The sequence below is a fragment of the Phycodurus eques genome, chromosome 5, assembly GCF_024500275.1.
Source record: "Phycodurus eques isolate BA_2022a chromosome 5, UOR_Pequ_1.1, whole genome shotgun sequence".
In the NCBI taxonomy this organism is placed as follows: Eukaryota; Metazoa; Chordata; class Actinopteri; order Syngnathiformes; family Syngnathidae; genus Phycodurus; species Phycodurus eques.
The window spans coordinates 12,232,405-12,246,851 of NC_084529.1; the positions used below are offsets into that span (position 1 = coordinate 12,232,405).

General features: G+C 40.7%; 1 protein-coding gene across 4 annotated transcripts in view; it reads left to right on the top strand.

The window, feature by feature from the left end:
• eea1 (early endosome antigen 1) overlaps positions 1–14,447 on the top strand; it is a 55,052-nt gene that overhangs the window by 29,035 nt on the left and 11,570 nt on the right. For 3 of the 4 annotated variants that reach the window (XM_061677535.1, XM_061677536.1, XM_061677538.1), the window contains 9 exons: positions 808–1,008; positions 1,101–1,214; positions 2,701–2,856; positions 2,939–3,078; positions 4,473–4,803; positions 6,857–6,958; positions 10,042–10,236; positions 10,333–10,515; positions 11,916–12,101. In XM_061677535.1, coding sequence (XP_061533519.1) covers positions 808–1,008; positions 1,101–1,214; positions 2,701–2,856; positions 2,939–3,078; positions 4,473–4,803; positions 6,857–6,958; positions 10,042–10,236; positions 10,333–10,515; positions 11,916–12,101 — 1,608 coding nt within the window. The remainder of the gene's footprint in view (positions 1–807; positions 1,009–1,100; positions 1,215–2,700; positions 2,857–2,938; positions 3,079–4,472; positions 4,804–6,856; positions 6,959–10,041; positions 10,237–10,332; positions 10,516–11,915; positions 12,102–14,447) is intronic. The other variant, XM_061677537.1, reaches the window with a different exon arrangement.

A 14,447-nucleotide genomic window follows, 5' to 3' on the forward strand; every position in this document is an offset into this window, starting at 1 on the left:
CACTTGAACTTAATTCAAATGAGCCATAACGTGTACCTGTACTACGAAAAGAAGAGTGGTGGACATTGAGGTGACATCACACCAGCTATTTGCAGTGCATTGCAATGGTCAACATAAAAGTGCATCACACTTCTCATTGTTGGATCTCAGTCAATTGTGGCTCTGTATATAATGAACTGTCTTGTAAATACTGTATATACAGTGTTTAAAAAACGCATTAGACTACCTGTCAAAAATAACACACATTTTAGAAGAATTAAAAAAAAATTTAACTAAAAATGTTATCAGTTTAATCAACTGTAGTTTAATATTTTAATCTCTTTGGTATGCATAATGTGCTTTAGTATTAAAAAAAAAATTAATTCTTCATAAAAACAAAGGGAAGCACGGTCACAGCGAATAGTACATCTGTGTCACAGTTGTTAAGGTTCAAATTGTGGCCTGCCTGTGTGTGGAGTATGCATGTTCTTGCTGTGATTGCTTCTCCCGGTACTTTGGTTTCCTCCCACACTACAAAAAGATGCATGTTAGGGTAATTGAAGGCTCTTAAATTGTTGTGTTGAGTGATTGTTTGTCTATATGTGGCCTACGATTGGCTGGCGACCAGTCCAGGGTGTACCACACCTCATTTAAAATCAGCTGGGATAGGCTCCAGCTCACACCTGACCCCAATGAGGGCAAATGTAAAGTAGATTGATGGATGTATAATTGTTTTATTTTCCCCTTATCTTTTGAACTTATAAATAAAGATGTCTGAATCTGAATTTATATATTTATTTAACATTTTCTTGTATCCTCGATATGAAGGTAACCCAGTTGATAGACAAACTGAAGAACCAATCAGAGAGCAACAAACAAGCCCAGGACAATCTACATAAACAGGTTCAGGAGCAGAAAACTCTCGTCCGTTCATCCCAGGACCGGGCCCACACCCTGGAGACATCTGTCTCTGAGCTCACTGCTCAGCTTGCAGACAGCAAGGAGAAGGTGACCCAGCTGGACTCTCAGGTAGCTATTGGTAAAGATACCCTTTTAATTATAAGGGCAGTGAGATCTGTTCTGGAGAGTCAAATCCCACTTTGTTGTCTGTTTTCAACCAGTTGAAAGCAAAAACAGAGATGTTGCTGTCTGCAGAGGCAGCCAAAGCTGCACAGAAAGCCAACCTGGAGAACAACCTAGAGTCTGCCCAGCATGCACTTCAGGACAAGCACCAGGTGGCTTGTTAGCGTCAGTGGTTTTCAAATTTGGTCTTGTGTTACAGTCCCCTCCAAATGTATTGGAACGGCAAGGTCAAGTCCTTTGTTTTTGTTGTATACTGAAGACATTTGGGTTTCAGATCAAAAGATGAATGAGACAAAAGTTCAGAATTCCAGCTTTTATTTCTTGGTATTTACATATAGATGTGTTAAACATCTCAGGAGAGAGCACCTTTTGTTTGAAGCCACCCATTTTTTCAAGTGAGCAAAAGCATTGGAACAGACATTATCAAATCAACTTAAAGTGAATAACATTTAATATTTGCCAGGCATAAGCCTTACTTGCAATAACTGCATCAAGCCTGTGACCCATTGACTTCATCAGACTGTTGCGTTCTTCATTTGAAATGCTTTTCCAGGCCTTTACTGCAACCTCTTAGTCCTTGTTTGTTTCTGGGGGTTTCTCCCTTTAGTTACCTCTTCAGGAGATAAAATGCATGCTCTATTGGGTTAAGGTCCGGTGATTGACTTGCCCAGTCTAAGTGATTCCACTTTTTCCACTTAATGAAGTCCTTTGTTGTGTTGGCAGTGTGTTTGGGGTCATTGTCTTGTTGCATAGTGAAGCTTCTCCCGATTAGTTTGGATGCATTTTTCTGTAAATTGCCAGACAAGATGGTTTTGTAGACTTCAGAATTCATTCTGCTGCTATCTTCATGAGTTACATCATCAATAAAGCCTAGTGAGCTCTTTCCATAAGCAGCTATGCAAGCCCAAGCCATGACATTACCTCCACCATGCTTCACAGATTAGCTTGTGCGTTTTGGATCATAAGCAGATCCTTTTTTTCCTCCATACTTTGGCTTTTCCATCACTTTGGTAGAGTTTAATCTCGGTCTCATTAGTCCATAAAACTTTGATCCAAAACCTTTGTGGCTCATCTCTGTGCTACTTTGCAAAATCCAATCTGGCCTTTTGATTCTTTTTGCTAATGAGTGGTTTGCGTCTTGTGGTATGGTCTGTATATTTTTTCATCTCGAAGTCTTCTTCGAACCATGGATTGTGATACCTTCACCCCCTGCCCTGTGGAGGTTGGCAGTGATCTCACTGACTGTTGTCTTTGGGTGTTTTTTTCACAACTCTCACAATGTTTCTGTCATCAACTGCTGTTGATACCCTTGGCCGACCTGTTCGATGTGTGTTGCGCCATACACCGGTAGTTTCTTTCTTTTTCAGGACATTCCAAATTGTTTTATTGGCTATGCCCAATGTTTGTGCAATAGCTCTGATCGATTTTTCCTCTTTTCTCAGCTTGGTTTGCTTTTCTCCCATAGACAGCTCTCTGGTCTTCATGTTTGCTTAACAGAAAATGCAGTTTTCACAGGTGAAACCCAAAGCCAAAAACAAGCACTATCTTGCCGTTCCAATACTTTTAGAGGTGACTGTCGGTTTTTTTGGGGGAAAAAATATATTTAGTTATCTGTGTTCCAAATACTGTTTTGTATAGGAGCTGAATAAAGTTCAGAAGAAAGTGGAGGAACAGGCACAGAGGCTAAAGGAGAAGCAGGAACAGTGCAGTCAGCTGGAAGCCTGTCTGAAGGAATACAAGGACAAGCTTGTGGTATCAGAGCAGCATGGAGAGAAGTTGGAAGGGCTCAACAAGGTTGGTGTCACGTGCAAATGTATGGACATCTGCTGTCAAATAGATTTGACAAATCATTGATACTGATGTGCTCATGTCTCAGAAACTGGAAACACAAGTTGTGGAGGTGCAGGCTGCAAGAGATCAGACACAACAAGAAGTGAAGAATCTGCAGAAAGAGGCCTCTGAGGTCAAACAAAAAGCTAAGGAGCTGCAGCTTTTGCTGGACAATGAAAAAGCAGGGTGAGAATGAAAACCAATGAATTGTTCTGTCGATGAGTGGTTCTCATACTGGGGTGCATGTACCCCCAGGGGTCCGAGAGCCATAACCTGGGGGTCCACAAAATAATTTTAATTTTAAATAAATTATGTTTTATCATTTTAAGTGCATACATATGTGAACCAGCATGCCTTAACTTTGGGCCAATTAAAAACTAAAATTATTGTGTTGTATCCTATTAATCTGACATCCCTGCATGCATGCTGCATTCCTGGGGGTCTCACGTGCTTTTCTCACGTAGAGTTGTTCAGGTCCATTTCTGAAATGCCTTACAGTTTAATTTTAATCCCATTAAAAATAAAATGTGTTTTGCCTGTTCCTTCATTTTTTCTTTTAATAATTGTACACATCTTACAAATTCTGCCCGGGTTGGTCAAACATATGAGCACAACTCTGTAATGTTCTCTCATTTACTAAATAAAAGTAGGGGTGCGTTTCAGAATAAGAGCAATAAATGAAAAGAGAAAGTTATACATGTTCAAATAAAGTGCTTAACTTCAGAAAAGTAGTTAGTTTCTCCTTTTGGGATTTTGACACAACACTGACGTCTCAAACAATTTTACATATTTTAATTAAACAAATCTTAAAAATGGAACCGTATTAGTTTATGTTTGTTCAAAACGTTTATGTTTTACTTCTTAATATAATGGCGTTTCACATATATGCACTTTTAACAAGTGCTCCCAGTGGAAACCTTCCTCTGAGAACTTGCCGTTCCATTTGTCCCAGATCTTCTCTTCCTTTATCGGTCATTTTCTGAACTTTCTACTCAACTTCCACACAGTCTCTCTTTCTCTCTCCCCTGCTACGTTTCTTCTTGTCTCTGTCTAGTTTGTGCGCACTCAGTGATTTCGGCCTGAGATGCAGATTTGATTGGCTGAAGGGGTTGGCTGAACTCGCATGTGATTGGTGATCATCACTACCATTTAAAATAAAAGCGCCCCGTATGTCCTTTTTATTTTTTTATTTTTTTTTTTGTGGGGGCAACAGTGTGGGTGCGTATGGGTCTGCTTCTGGGTCTGAACTCCGGACCGCGGTCACCTGTTAGTGACCTCCGCAAGAGCATAAATCGACAGAACGCCAGCATGTCTGCGCTTATTAGCTTGTTTAGCTTTTCTTATCACCGTATCCTAGCACTATTCAAAGTACGATTGTGATTGGTAGACTGATGCGTACAGTGCATGTTGGAGTTCTTTTCCCCCTACATCGTCAGGACCTTTGCAATTTGACTATCGTGCATACGCACATCGTGATGATGATGATCAAACAATATATTGTGCAGCCCTACATTCAACATGCATAATTTTTGTCATTTGCATTTCATTGTAACAACTCAACAGTATGTTGCTCCATTTAGGAATGTGACACTTCAAGAGGAAATAAAGACAAAGACCTCTTCATTGAGTGACACCCAGAAACAGTTGGAGTGCTGTGAGCAGGACAAAGCTGCCCTTGAGCTAAGTGTGGTCAAGCTGACCCAAGAAGGGAGGGCTCAGCATGCAGAGTTGGACAGGAAAGCACAGAGCCTCATTGCAGACTTATTGAAGGCCCAACAGGAGAAAGACACTCAAAAAAAAGAGCTGATCTCAATTCAGGAAAGTCTCGACAAGACTCATAAGGCCCTAAAAGAATGTCAGAGTCAAGTGGACACTGAGAGGAAGAATCACAAGGCAGCCTTGGAGGAAAAGGTCAGTTCCAGTTAGTTTTATTATAGCGTTGCACAAACATATGAAGCACTGAAGGGGATATTCCTGGTTGTGTAAAAGGGGCTACTGACAGATGCATGATGTAGTCATCTGGCACGATACTCCCCAGCTGTCCAGAGGGTGCCAAATATTTTCCTTACCCCACTTTACATTAATTTCATTCCATATGTAGCAGATCTTAAAAGCATACTAGAATTTGAGGCGTTATTGTTTCTATGAAAGATAATTTATTGTTATTATATATATTAGTATTAAATAGACACTTTTGGTTGGTATTTAAAGGTTTGCTTCTGTTGTTAGTTTCCAATGAAAATACACGTTCAAGTTGTTTTGTCCATTTATTTATCGCTCACAACCGCTTCACATAACAGCACGGTCACAACCGCCCACACAACTCCGCACACAATAATGACATCATCATCCTGCGCTTCCTCGTAAATAGTTAATGATTGCCCTACATACCAAAATAAACCCGCCAACAAATTCGACTTAACAATCTCCACTGTCTTTTAAAAGTAAAATGTGCAAATGAAGCTTAACGTTCGGTCTGCAAGTCTTTTGCAATATAACATTCAGTACTAAATAGTCCCTTTTCTTTAGATTATTATTATTATTTTTTAACATGAACAATTTTAACAGTCATTTGTTTTCTTTAGCAGTCATTGTTCAAGCTTCCACTTTCCATCCTTCAACACTTTCAGAAGCAGTAGGGGACTGCTGTAAATACCAGAATAAACCCACCAGCAAATTTGACTATCAGAATCCATTTTGTCAACTGTTTTATGCATAACATGGGTCAAAATGAGTCTGTAACATTGTTTAAGGTTGACATCTATGCGGTTTGTCGATTGAATGCAAAAGCCTTGCAAATGACAGGATTTGAAATCGCCGACAGTGTAACATAGTTTTGGTATATTCATTTATTATACCTGACCATTTTGTGGCCGTTACCCGCCCTCTCAACTCAGCTCTACGACAACACACCATTTCCGGCTTTTAAGCGAGCGAGTCTCAGCCGCTGCCGAATCATAAAAATACATATGTTGTGTTTTACAAAGTAGGCCGATACATATGTTGTGTTTTACACCAATACTTAACTATATTTGTATTTTTTGATGTAACTGTGGTGTATGAAATAGGAAAGCTTGGATTCATTGTCGGCAGGGATGGTCGTCCCGGCCAGTTCAATTCACATGAATGAGAGCAGATGATGAGCTCTTCTTGTTGTCACCCATGTCCAATCTTGGCTAACCTTCTCTATTAGTGGGCCAACTATCCAACGCTTGGTGGATTGTGCTTCACAATGATTTATGCATACTCTGTGTTGCGCAAATGAAGTGAATGTGGTCCTCTCCAGCAGGTCGGCGGCGGCTGGTGTCCAGCTGCAAGAGTGTGCTCCATCACTCTCACAGTGCTGTGAGCAGCTACGGGGGACAGCCATCGCCCTGGCTGCTCAGAGCACTCACTAGCCAAACTGAGAGTGTGTGTAAATCATTGTGAAGCACATTTCACCAAGCGTTGGTTTGTTGGCCCACTAATAGAGAAGGTGAGCTGAGATTGGATGTGGGTCACAATAAAAAGACGTAGTTGTCTAAACTAGGCATCGAAGGACGTGACATCTATCTACCAGACGCCATGATATGAAGCAATCAAATTCAAGCTCTTTTTCATATTTAAATTAGGGAAGAAGAGCAACCTAATCACAGCAAAACTCATTGACATGTTGCATAATGAGAAATCCGACCGTCTCAAATGCCAGGCTGAAAAGACCAACTAGAATAGCTTCAAAAAGGACATTTTTGGCATTTCCAACTGAAATTATTGTGCAAACCAGATACAAATACAAAAGATTATCATAATTAAATAAAAAAACAATGATGGAAAGGGACCTTTAATATAGGTGAGAAGGCAGGGATAAGGACAGTAACAGCCACTTAAGGAGTTTGGGATGGTTCCAATCAGTCACCAACTTAAGAAAATCTCTGTGTAGCTTTTTCCTTCCTTCAAGTAACATAAGCATGTCTTCAATTTGTAGGAGAAGTCTTATGAAAAGACAAGAGGGGAGCTTCAGAGCAATAATGAGAGCTTCAGCAAGGCAATGATGGAATCAAAACAACAATTTGAGCAAATGAGAGAGGTAAGTGCTGAAAACAAACAAAATGTATATTTTTATACCTGCAGGGTAAAACAGTTCTGCAGTGTTCCACACCCTATATCACGGTTGCATTGTTTGCACCCCGCTATATTGCAGATTATTTAAACAATTATGTTTAATGGATTTTTACAGCATACTCATTAACTGTAATGCCCTTGTACGTGTGAAAGGAGAGCTACAGAGGCTCAGGCACTTTGCCTGTGTTTAAAAAGTATTTTTAAATAAGTTTAAATGTTTGTGGAACAGGTGAAACGCGAAAGAAAAAGTTATTTACATTGTCTTTTTATATTGCAGATGTTACCTTATTGTGGGTGGGTATGTATCCACCGCGTTAAACGGTGGTTCACAGTATATCCACACACAGTAGGGCTTAAAAAGACTGTCAAATTTAAAACAAATTTCTTGGAAAGTGCATTTTGGCGAATGAGAATGCTAGGGGGGGAAAAAAAGGTGATTTGGTTGCAATTTCTGAAATGTTTGCATGATGACACAAGTCAAAAAGCTCTATTTTGTCAGTCTATGCTAGGGATGCCACAATTAGTCGACGAATCACGACAATGTCGACGTTCACAATTGTTGACAATTAATTTAAAAGCCGACAAGGTCGTTTATTTTTATTTTTTTTAGACTTTGTTTTTCTCGCCATTCCTCCTGCTTGCTCACACTTTTTTCTAAAGGCTGGTAGTCGTGATGCACATGCGCAGGAGGTGTTATCCTATACGGGTATTTGTAGTGATGCAAATGCGCAGTAGTGGTCATCCGGTGAAGTACCTGGGGAAAAACACAGCTTTCGGGCGTTAGCTTTAGCATTAGCAATGATTGCTGAAGTTAGACTTTATTGACCGAAGATGCGGTTCAAAATCTGCACGACAGAATGTGCCTTTTATGGCAGCACGGCAGTGATACACGCAGAGTCACGACTTTGACTCGAGTCATGAATCTGATAACTTGAGACTCGACTTGACTTGAACAGCAATGACTCGCGACTTCACTCGGACTCGAGCCCATTGACTTGAAAAGGCTTGCCACTTTCACCAAAGTATTGAGAAACGTACACTCTTCAGCTCAACATGCCAATGTTTATTGTATTGCAAGAATTTCAGAATGATGGAACCATAAAATTGATGTATTCAACGGCTGTCACTCGGGTAGAAGTGACCCACCTTATTAAAACTTAATTGGAGCTTATTTATTTCAACAGTCTGCAACCTGTTGGGCACATATAAGTAGAAGGTTACTCTTTTAAGACACTACCTAGTTATTTTTTTATTTTAAAAAAAATACACAAAAATAAAAAAAAGTGCAGCATAAAACAAGAATAAATGTGGCGGCGACAATTAACGTAACAATAAGGACGCTAATTATTGCAAAAAAAAAATCCACATTGCATTGTGGGAATCGCGCGGCTTGATGTCACGTATGCTTGTTTTCGTTAGCAATAGCAGCTAGCTTTGCGAGTGATCGCGCACATAGTTAAACGGCGTGCCGGACGTGCGCTGTTTGGGCTTCCTATTCATTACAGTCTGGTTTATTCAGTGTAGTGTTCTCAAGAATCTGTCTTGTATTTCTTTTTTTTTAATTCACTTTATTTACTGATCAGCACACAGCTAGTCTGTCAAGACATGATCTGCGGCGCTAGCACGATCTGCGTTGCAGATGCGCACCACGTCGGCGCATTCACTAGGTCAAAATGTACGATTTGCGGTGCGCTGGATTAGATGGACAGACGGATAGACTGACAGATAGATAGATAGAACTTTAATTCCTTCGGAGGGTTCCTTCAGAGAAATTAAGGCTCCAGGAGCAGCATCAACAGTACAACGGAGACAAGTAAAATAGATAAAAAAGTAGATAAACTAAAAGTGAAAGTAGTAAAGTGGCATAGTAACATATACTGTATTAAGGTAATGAAGCATCATCATAAATATAGTAAGATAATATATTTTAAAAATAATGCGTTAAATTAAACATTTAGGTGATGTCTTTCTCATCTTCATCCCCTCGTCCACCTCTCCCCCTCTCACTGAGTGCAGAATTGTCCAGTTTGATGGCTCGGGGGCTAAAGGAGTCTTTGAGTGTATTGGCTTTATCTCTCTCTCTCTCTCTCTCTCTCTAGTACCGTGAAACAGTATTGGGCCCCTTCTCAAATTCTTATATTTTCGCCTAGTTTCCCCACTTTAAGATCAGCAAAGAAATTTAAATATCAGACAAATATAAACCAAGTGAACTTAAAATACTGTTTTTAAACGGTGATTTCATTTATTAAGGAAAAAATAATAATTCTAAGTTACCGGGCCCTCAATCCATCACACCAAACCACAAATCTTACGTTTTGACCTGGTGTGGTTTCCGTAATTGGCGATCAAATATGGCCGATGTGGTTGCATGTGCACTGCAGATCATGCATGCAGGCGCCGCAGTTTGTGCCTTGACAGTATCTATTCGACATGAGGCTACATTCTTCTTCGTGTCCTTTTCTTCTTCGTGTGTTTTTGATGTAAAATCTTTACGCAGTGCCCCTGATGTAAAATCTTTACGCAGTGCCCCCTAGTGTTCTGACTGAGATACCAAAGTTGGATAACATTGTGCATTTATAATGAGATGAAAGTTTTCTTCTTTTTTTTTTTTTTTTTTTTTTTTTTTTTTAGTTAATGCCTTTTTTTGATACTTACAAGAAACTCCAAGTTTATACTAAAATTTATTTTTTATTGGTGTATTATTTTTATTAGTTTGAAATTGCCTCACAATAAATGTTTGTAGACAAGAAAATGCAGTTTCCTGCTATATGCACAATGTGAATTTAAGAAAATTTGTTTTTTAGTTGACTAATTAACTAAATCCGTGACCAATCGACTATCAAAACAATCGTTTGTGGAAGCCCTAGTCTACACACAAACCGCGAAGAGAAGACGAAGTTTTAAAAAGTCTTCACCCTGGTTAGAGTTTATCAAAAGCGTCGTTCAGGACAGCAACCTACGCATGGACAAAAATATCTTTGAACGTGTGGCCAAAGATTATTTTGTAATGCAACAGTGGAGGAACTTTTGTCTCTCTCCAAATGTCAGGTAGAGAAGAAGCTGAAAGTGCAGTTGGCATCATTGGAAAAGCATAACTCAAAGATTCAGGATGCGCTGAGGGAGAAGGACCAAACCTTGGGTAAGCTGGAGGTGCAATTTAAGACGGCCAGTGGACGCTATGAGGAGGAGATAATGAAGCTGAAGGGACAGGTTGCAGAGTTACAGAAAGTCTGTGTTAAGAAAGTAAGTATGAGACATTCAGTATGAGAGCCATCAATTTCAACAGGTTGTACGAGTAATCATGTGAGTCTTTATGAACTATTGGGTTGTCTCCTCCAGGGGGAGGAAGAGCGCCAGCTTAGGGAGCAGGCAACAGAAGTGAACCAGCAGCTGTCTTCTGAAAAGAGCCGGACAGCGGAGCTACAGAAGGCCTTAGAGCAAAGCCACGAAAGCCTCACAAAGCTCCAGTCTGACTTGTATGGCAAAGAGTCTGAGCTTTCGGCACTCCATCAAGACCTCAAAGTAGGTTTAGACACATTAACACACACACTGTACTGTTCTGGCCATCTCAAACTAAAGATGAAACGGAATCAACATGGTTTTTCCATGGTTTAAATTTTTTAAACCAAGGTTGAAAACAGAATTGGTAGAGGCGAATTAATCGACAGACACATTTATTTTTTACAATGGCACCTCAAAATCTCATTTACTTGGCTTCAGGCTGCAACGTTCGAAATTACAAGGTTGATGCAATAAAAACATTAAAATAATAAATATTGAAGCCATAATTTATTAACGATTACGATTATCGAGTAATCATTATGTTGTGCAATTGAACAGTATGCAGAATTAGTTTTGTCCTATTACATAACATACTGCAATAACTGTCCCGCAGTAATGTTCTTGACCTATGTGGTGTGGGGCATGCCTCTAAGTTGGAGCATAAATAGTTGAGTCTTCCATACAAACACTGGCTAGTGTGTCCTAACTATGCCTTGTTGCATGAACTGATGAAGCCTGCTTGGATGAGAAGCGAAACGTCTTCTAAGACAAATAGAACAGTCCAGTTACGATCGATTCAATGCCCAGAGAATAAAATGACCTGGATGAATGAGAATATTCACAGGCATGTGCTTGACAAAATTTTGACCAGATGGAAATTCAGATGAATTTAGACAAATTGTTCTCCAAGTTAATTTCTATAGGTTAGCAGCTCTGATACAAAGAAATGTAAAATGAGCAGCACCTATGTAACATTAATATTGAATATAAATTGGAAACAGCATCAAAGTTTTTTTTCACTCATACAAGACCCTGCAAAATTTGCTTGAAAATTACTGAGATGACTGATATATTTAATAGTGGTCGGACTCAATTACATTAATTATAGAATAAATAGAATACATACAGTGGGTACGGAAAGTATTCAGGACCCCTTAATTTTTTCACTCTTTGTTATATTGCAGTCATTTGCTAAAATAATTTATATTCATTTTTTTCCTCTTTAATGTACACACAGCAAAAACTCAAGGCCTCTCTTACAATGAGTTTCTTATAGTAGGCATAAAATCAAGCATTTCACATTTAGTCCCCAGCTGAACAGGTTACATCTTGCGGAGGTTAATCCTTGCTGCTATGTGTTAATGATTGACATGTAAACACATTGAGTGACATCACTACGAATCAGTAATTATTGAGATGTACTGTAGACTGCCTGATGATTGTATAAACACTGACCAAAAAGCTGGAAAAAATAAGACCACGAATGAAGGCAAGACCTAACTGCTTTTAAAATCAAGAAGCTTTTTTTCAGCCACCTAAAAAAAACAATTCTATGCAGAAAAGATGGTGTGTGATCACCTTAAATAACCTCACACACCGCTTTTAACCAAGTAAATAATACGGTATTTACTGACTTGTAGGTATCCGAGGACAAGCTATGTTTGAAACAGGAGGAGCTGGTAGCTAACCAGACCCATCGAACTGTCTTAGAGAATCAGATCCAGGAGCTAAAGAAGAGCCGGAGTTCTCTGGAACAGGAGTTAGGTAGTCGAGATCAGAGACTCCAACAGCAGGAGAATTCATTGAAAGATCTCAAGAAGCAACAGGTGAGAGATTCGACAAGTGAAAGTTCCTCTCCAAACAAATACAAACCCCAATTTCAATGACGTTGTTGGTATATTGTGTAAAACGTAAATAAAAACAGAATACAATGATTTGAAAATCCTTTTCAACCTATATTCAATGTAATACACCTACAATACAAAGACAAGCTCATTGTTGGAACTGATAAACTTTTTTTTTTTACGACGATTCATCCATCCATCCATCCATCCATTTTCTGAGCCGCTTCTCCTCACTAGGGTCGCGGACGTGCTGGAGCCTATCCCAGCTGTCATCGGGCAGGAGGCAGGGTACACCCTGAACAGGTTGCCAGTCAATCGCAGGGCACATAGAAACAAACAACCATTCGCACTCACAGTCACAGTTACGGGCAATTTAGAGTCTCCAATTAATGCATGTTTTTGGGATGGGGGAGGAAACCGGAGTCCCCGGAGAAAACCCACGCAGGCACGGGGAGAACATGCAAACTCCACACAGGCGGGGCCGGGGATTGAACCCGGGTCCTCAGAACTGTGAGGCTGACGCTCTAACCAGTCGTCCACCGTGCCGCCTGCGACGATTCACTCATTTTGAATTTGATGGGTGTAAGATGTTCCAAAAATGCCAGGACGGGCATTTTTTTACCACTGGATTACATCACCGTTCCTTATTTTAACAACACTCAGTAAGCATTTGGGAACTGAGGTCACTGATTGTTGAAGCTTTGTTGGTGGAATACTTTCACATTCTTGCTCTATGTATAACTTCAGTTGCTCAACAGTCCGGGGTCTCCGTTGTCAGATTTTGTGCTTTGTAATGCGCCACACATTTGCAATGGGAGAAATTTCTGAACTGTTGGCAGGCCAGTCGAGTACTAGCACTCTTTTATTACAAAGCCATGATTTTGTAACACATGCAGAATGTTGCTTGGCATTGTCTTGCTGAAATAAGCAGGGATATCCCTGAAAAAGACGTTGCTTGGATGGCAGCACATTTTGCTCCAAAACCTGTATGTACCTTTCAGCATTAATGATGCCTTTACAGATGTGCAGGTTCCCATGCCATGGGTACTAACACACCCCGATACCATCACAGATGCTGGCTTTTGAACTTAACGCTGATAACAATTCGGATGTTCCATGATTTCCAAAAACAATTAGTAATGTGGACTCGTCAGACCACAGCACACTTTTCCACTTTGCGTCGGTCCTTCTCAGATGAGCTCATGCCCAGAAAGTTGGTGGCGTTTCTGGGTGTTGTTGATATATCAGAATCAGAATCCTCTTTATTGCCAAGTATGTCAAAAACACACAAGGAATTTGACTCCGGTAGTTGGAGCCGCTCTACTATTACAATAGCCAGCCATTTTGACAGTAAATACTTTTGAGACATGAAAACACACTACAGAAAGTCACTTAGCCTCTAGCAATTTAATGGCAAGAGGGAAGCAGCTGTTGGAATGTCTGCTGGTTTGAATTAGCATTGTTCGATACCGCCAACCTGAGGGTAGGAGCTGAAAGACGTGGTGACAAGGATGTGGAGGGTCCAAGTGGTTTTCCATGCTCTTGTCTTAGTCCTCAAGGGTGGGTAGGGGGCTACCGACGATTTTTCCGGCCGTCCTAATTGTCTGTTGTGTATATATATATATATGGCTTTCACTTTGCATGGTAGAATTTTAACTTATTTGTAGATGTAATGACGAGCTGTATTAACTGACAATGGTTTTCTGAAGGCGGCCGACTGGTTAGAGCGTCTGCCTCACAGTTCTGAGAACGAATCTGACTTACAAAAGACCAATGCGAACCAAACTCTGACACCGGTCGTACAAGGACCGAACAGCCCTTATCAGTGGGTTTGGACCCCATACTCTCGAAGCACCCCCGCTGGACTCCCCGAGGGACACGGTCAAACACCTTCTCCAAGTCCACAAAACACATGTAGACTGGTTGGACGAACTCTCATGCACCCTCGAAGACCCAACTGAGGGTGTAGAGCTGGTCCACTATTCCACGGCGAGGACGAAAACCACACTGCTCCTCCTGAATCCGAGCTTCCACTTCCCGACAGACCCTCCTCTCCAGCACCCCTGAATAGACTTTACGAGGGAGGCTGAGGAGTGTGATCCCCCCTCCGGCCCCCCTTCTAAAAAAGTGGGACCACCACCCCAGTCTGCCATCTGTCCCCGATGGCCATACGATGTTGCAGAGGCGTGTCAACCAAGGACACACTCACAACATCCAGAGCCTTTAGGAACTCCGGGCGGATCTCATCCACCCCCGGCCTTGCCACCGAGGAGCTTTTTAACCACCTTGTTCACCTCAGCCCCAGAGATGGGAGAGCCCGCCTCAGAG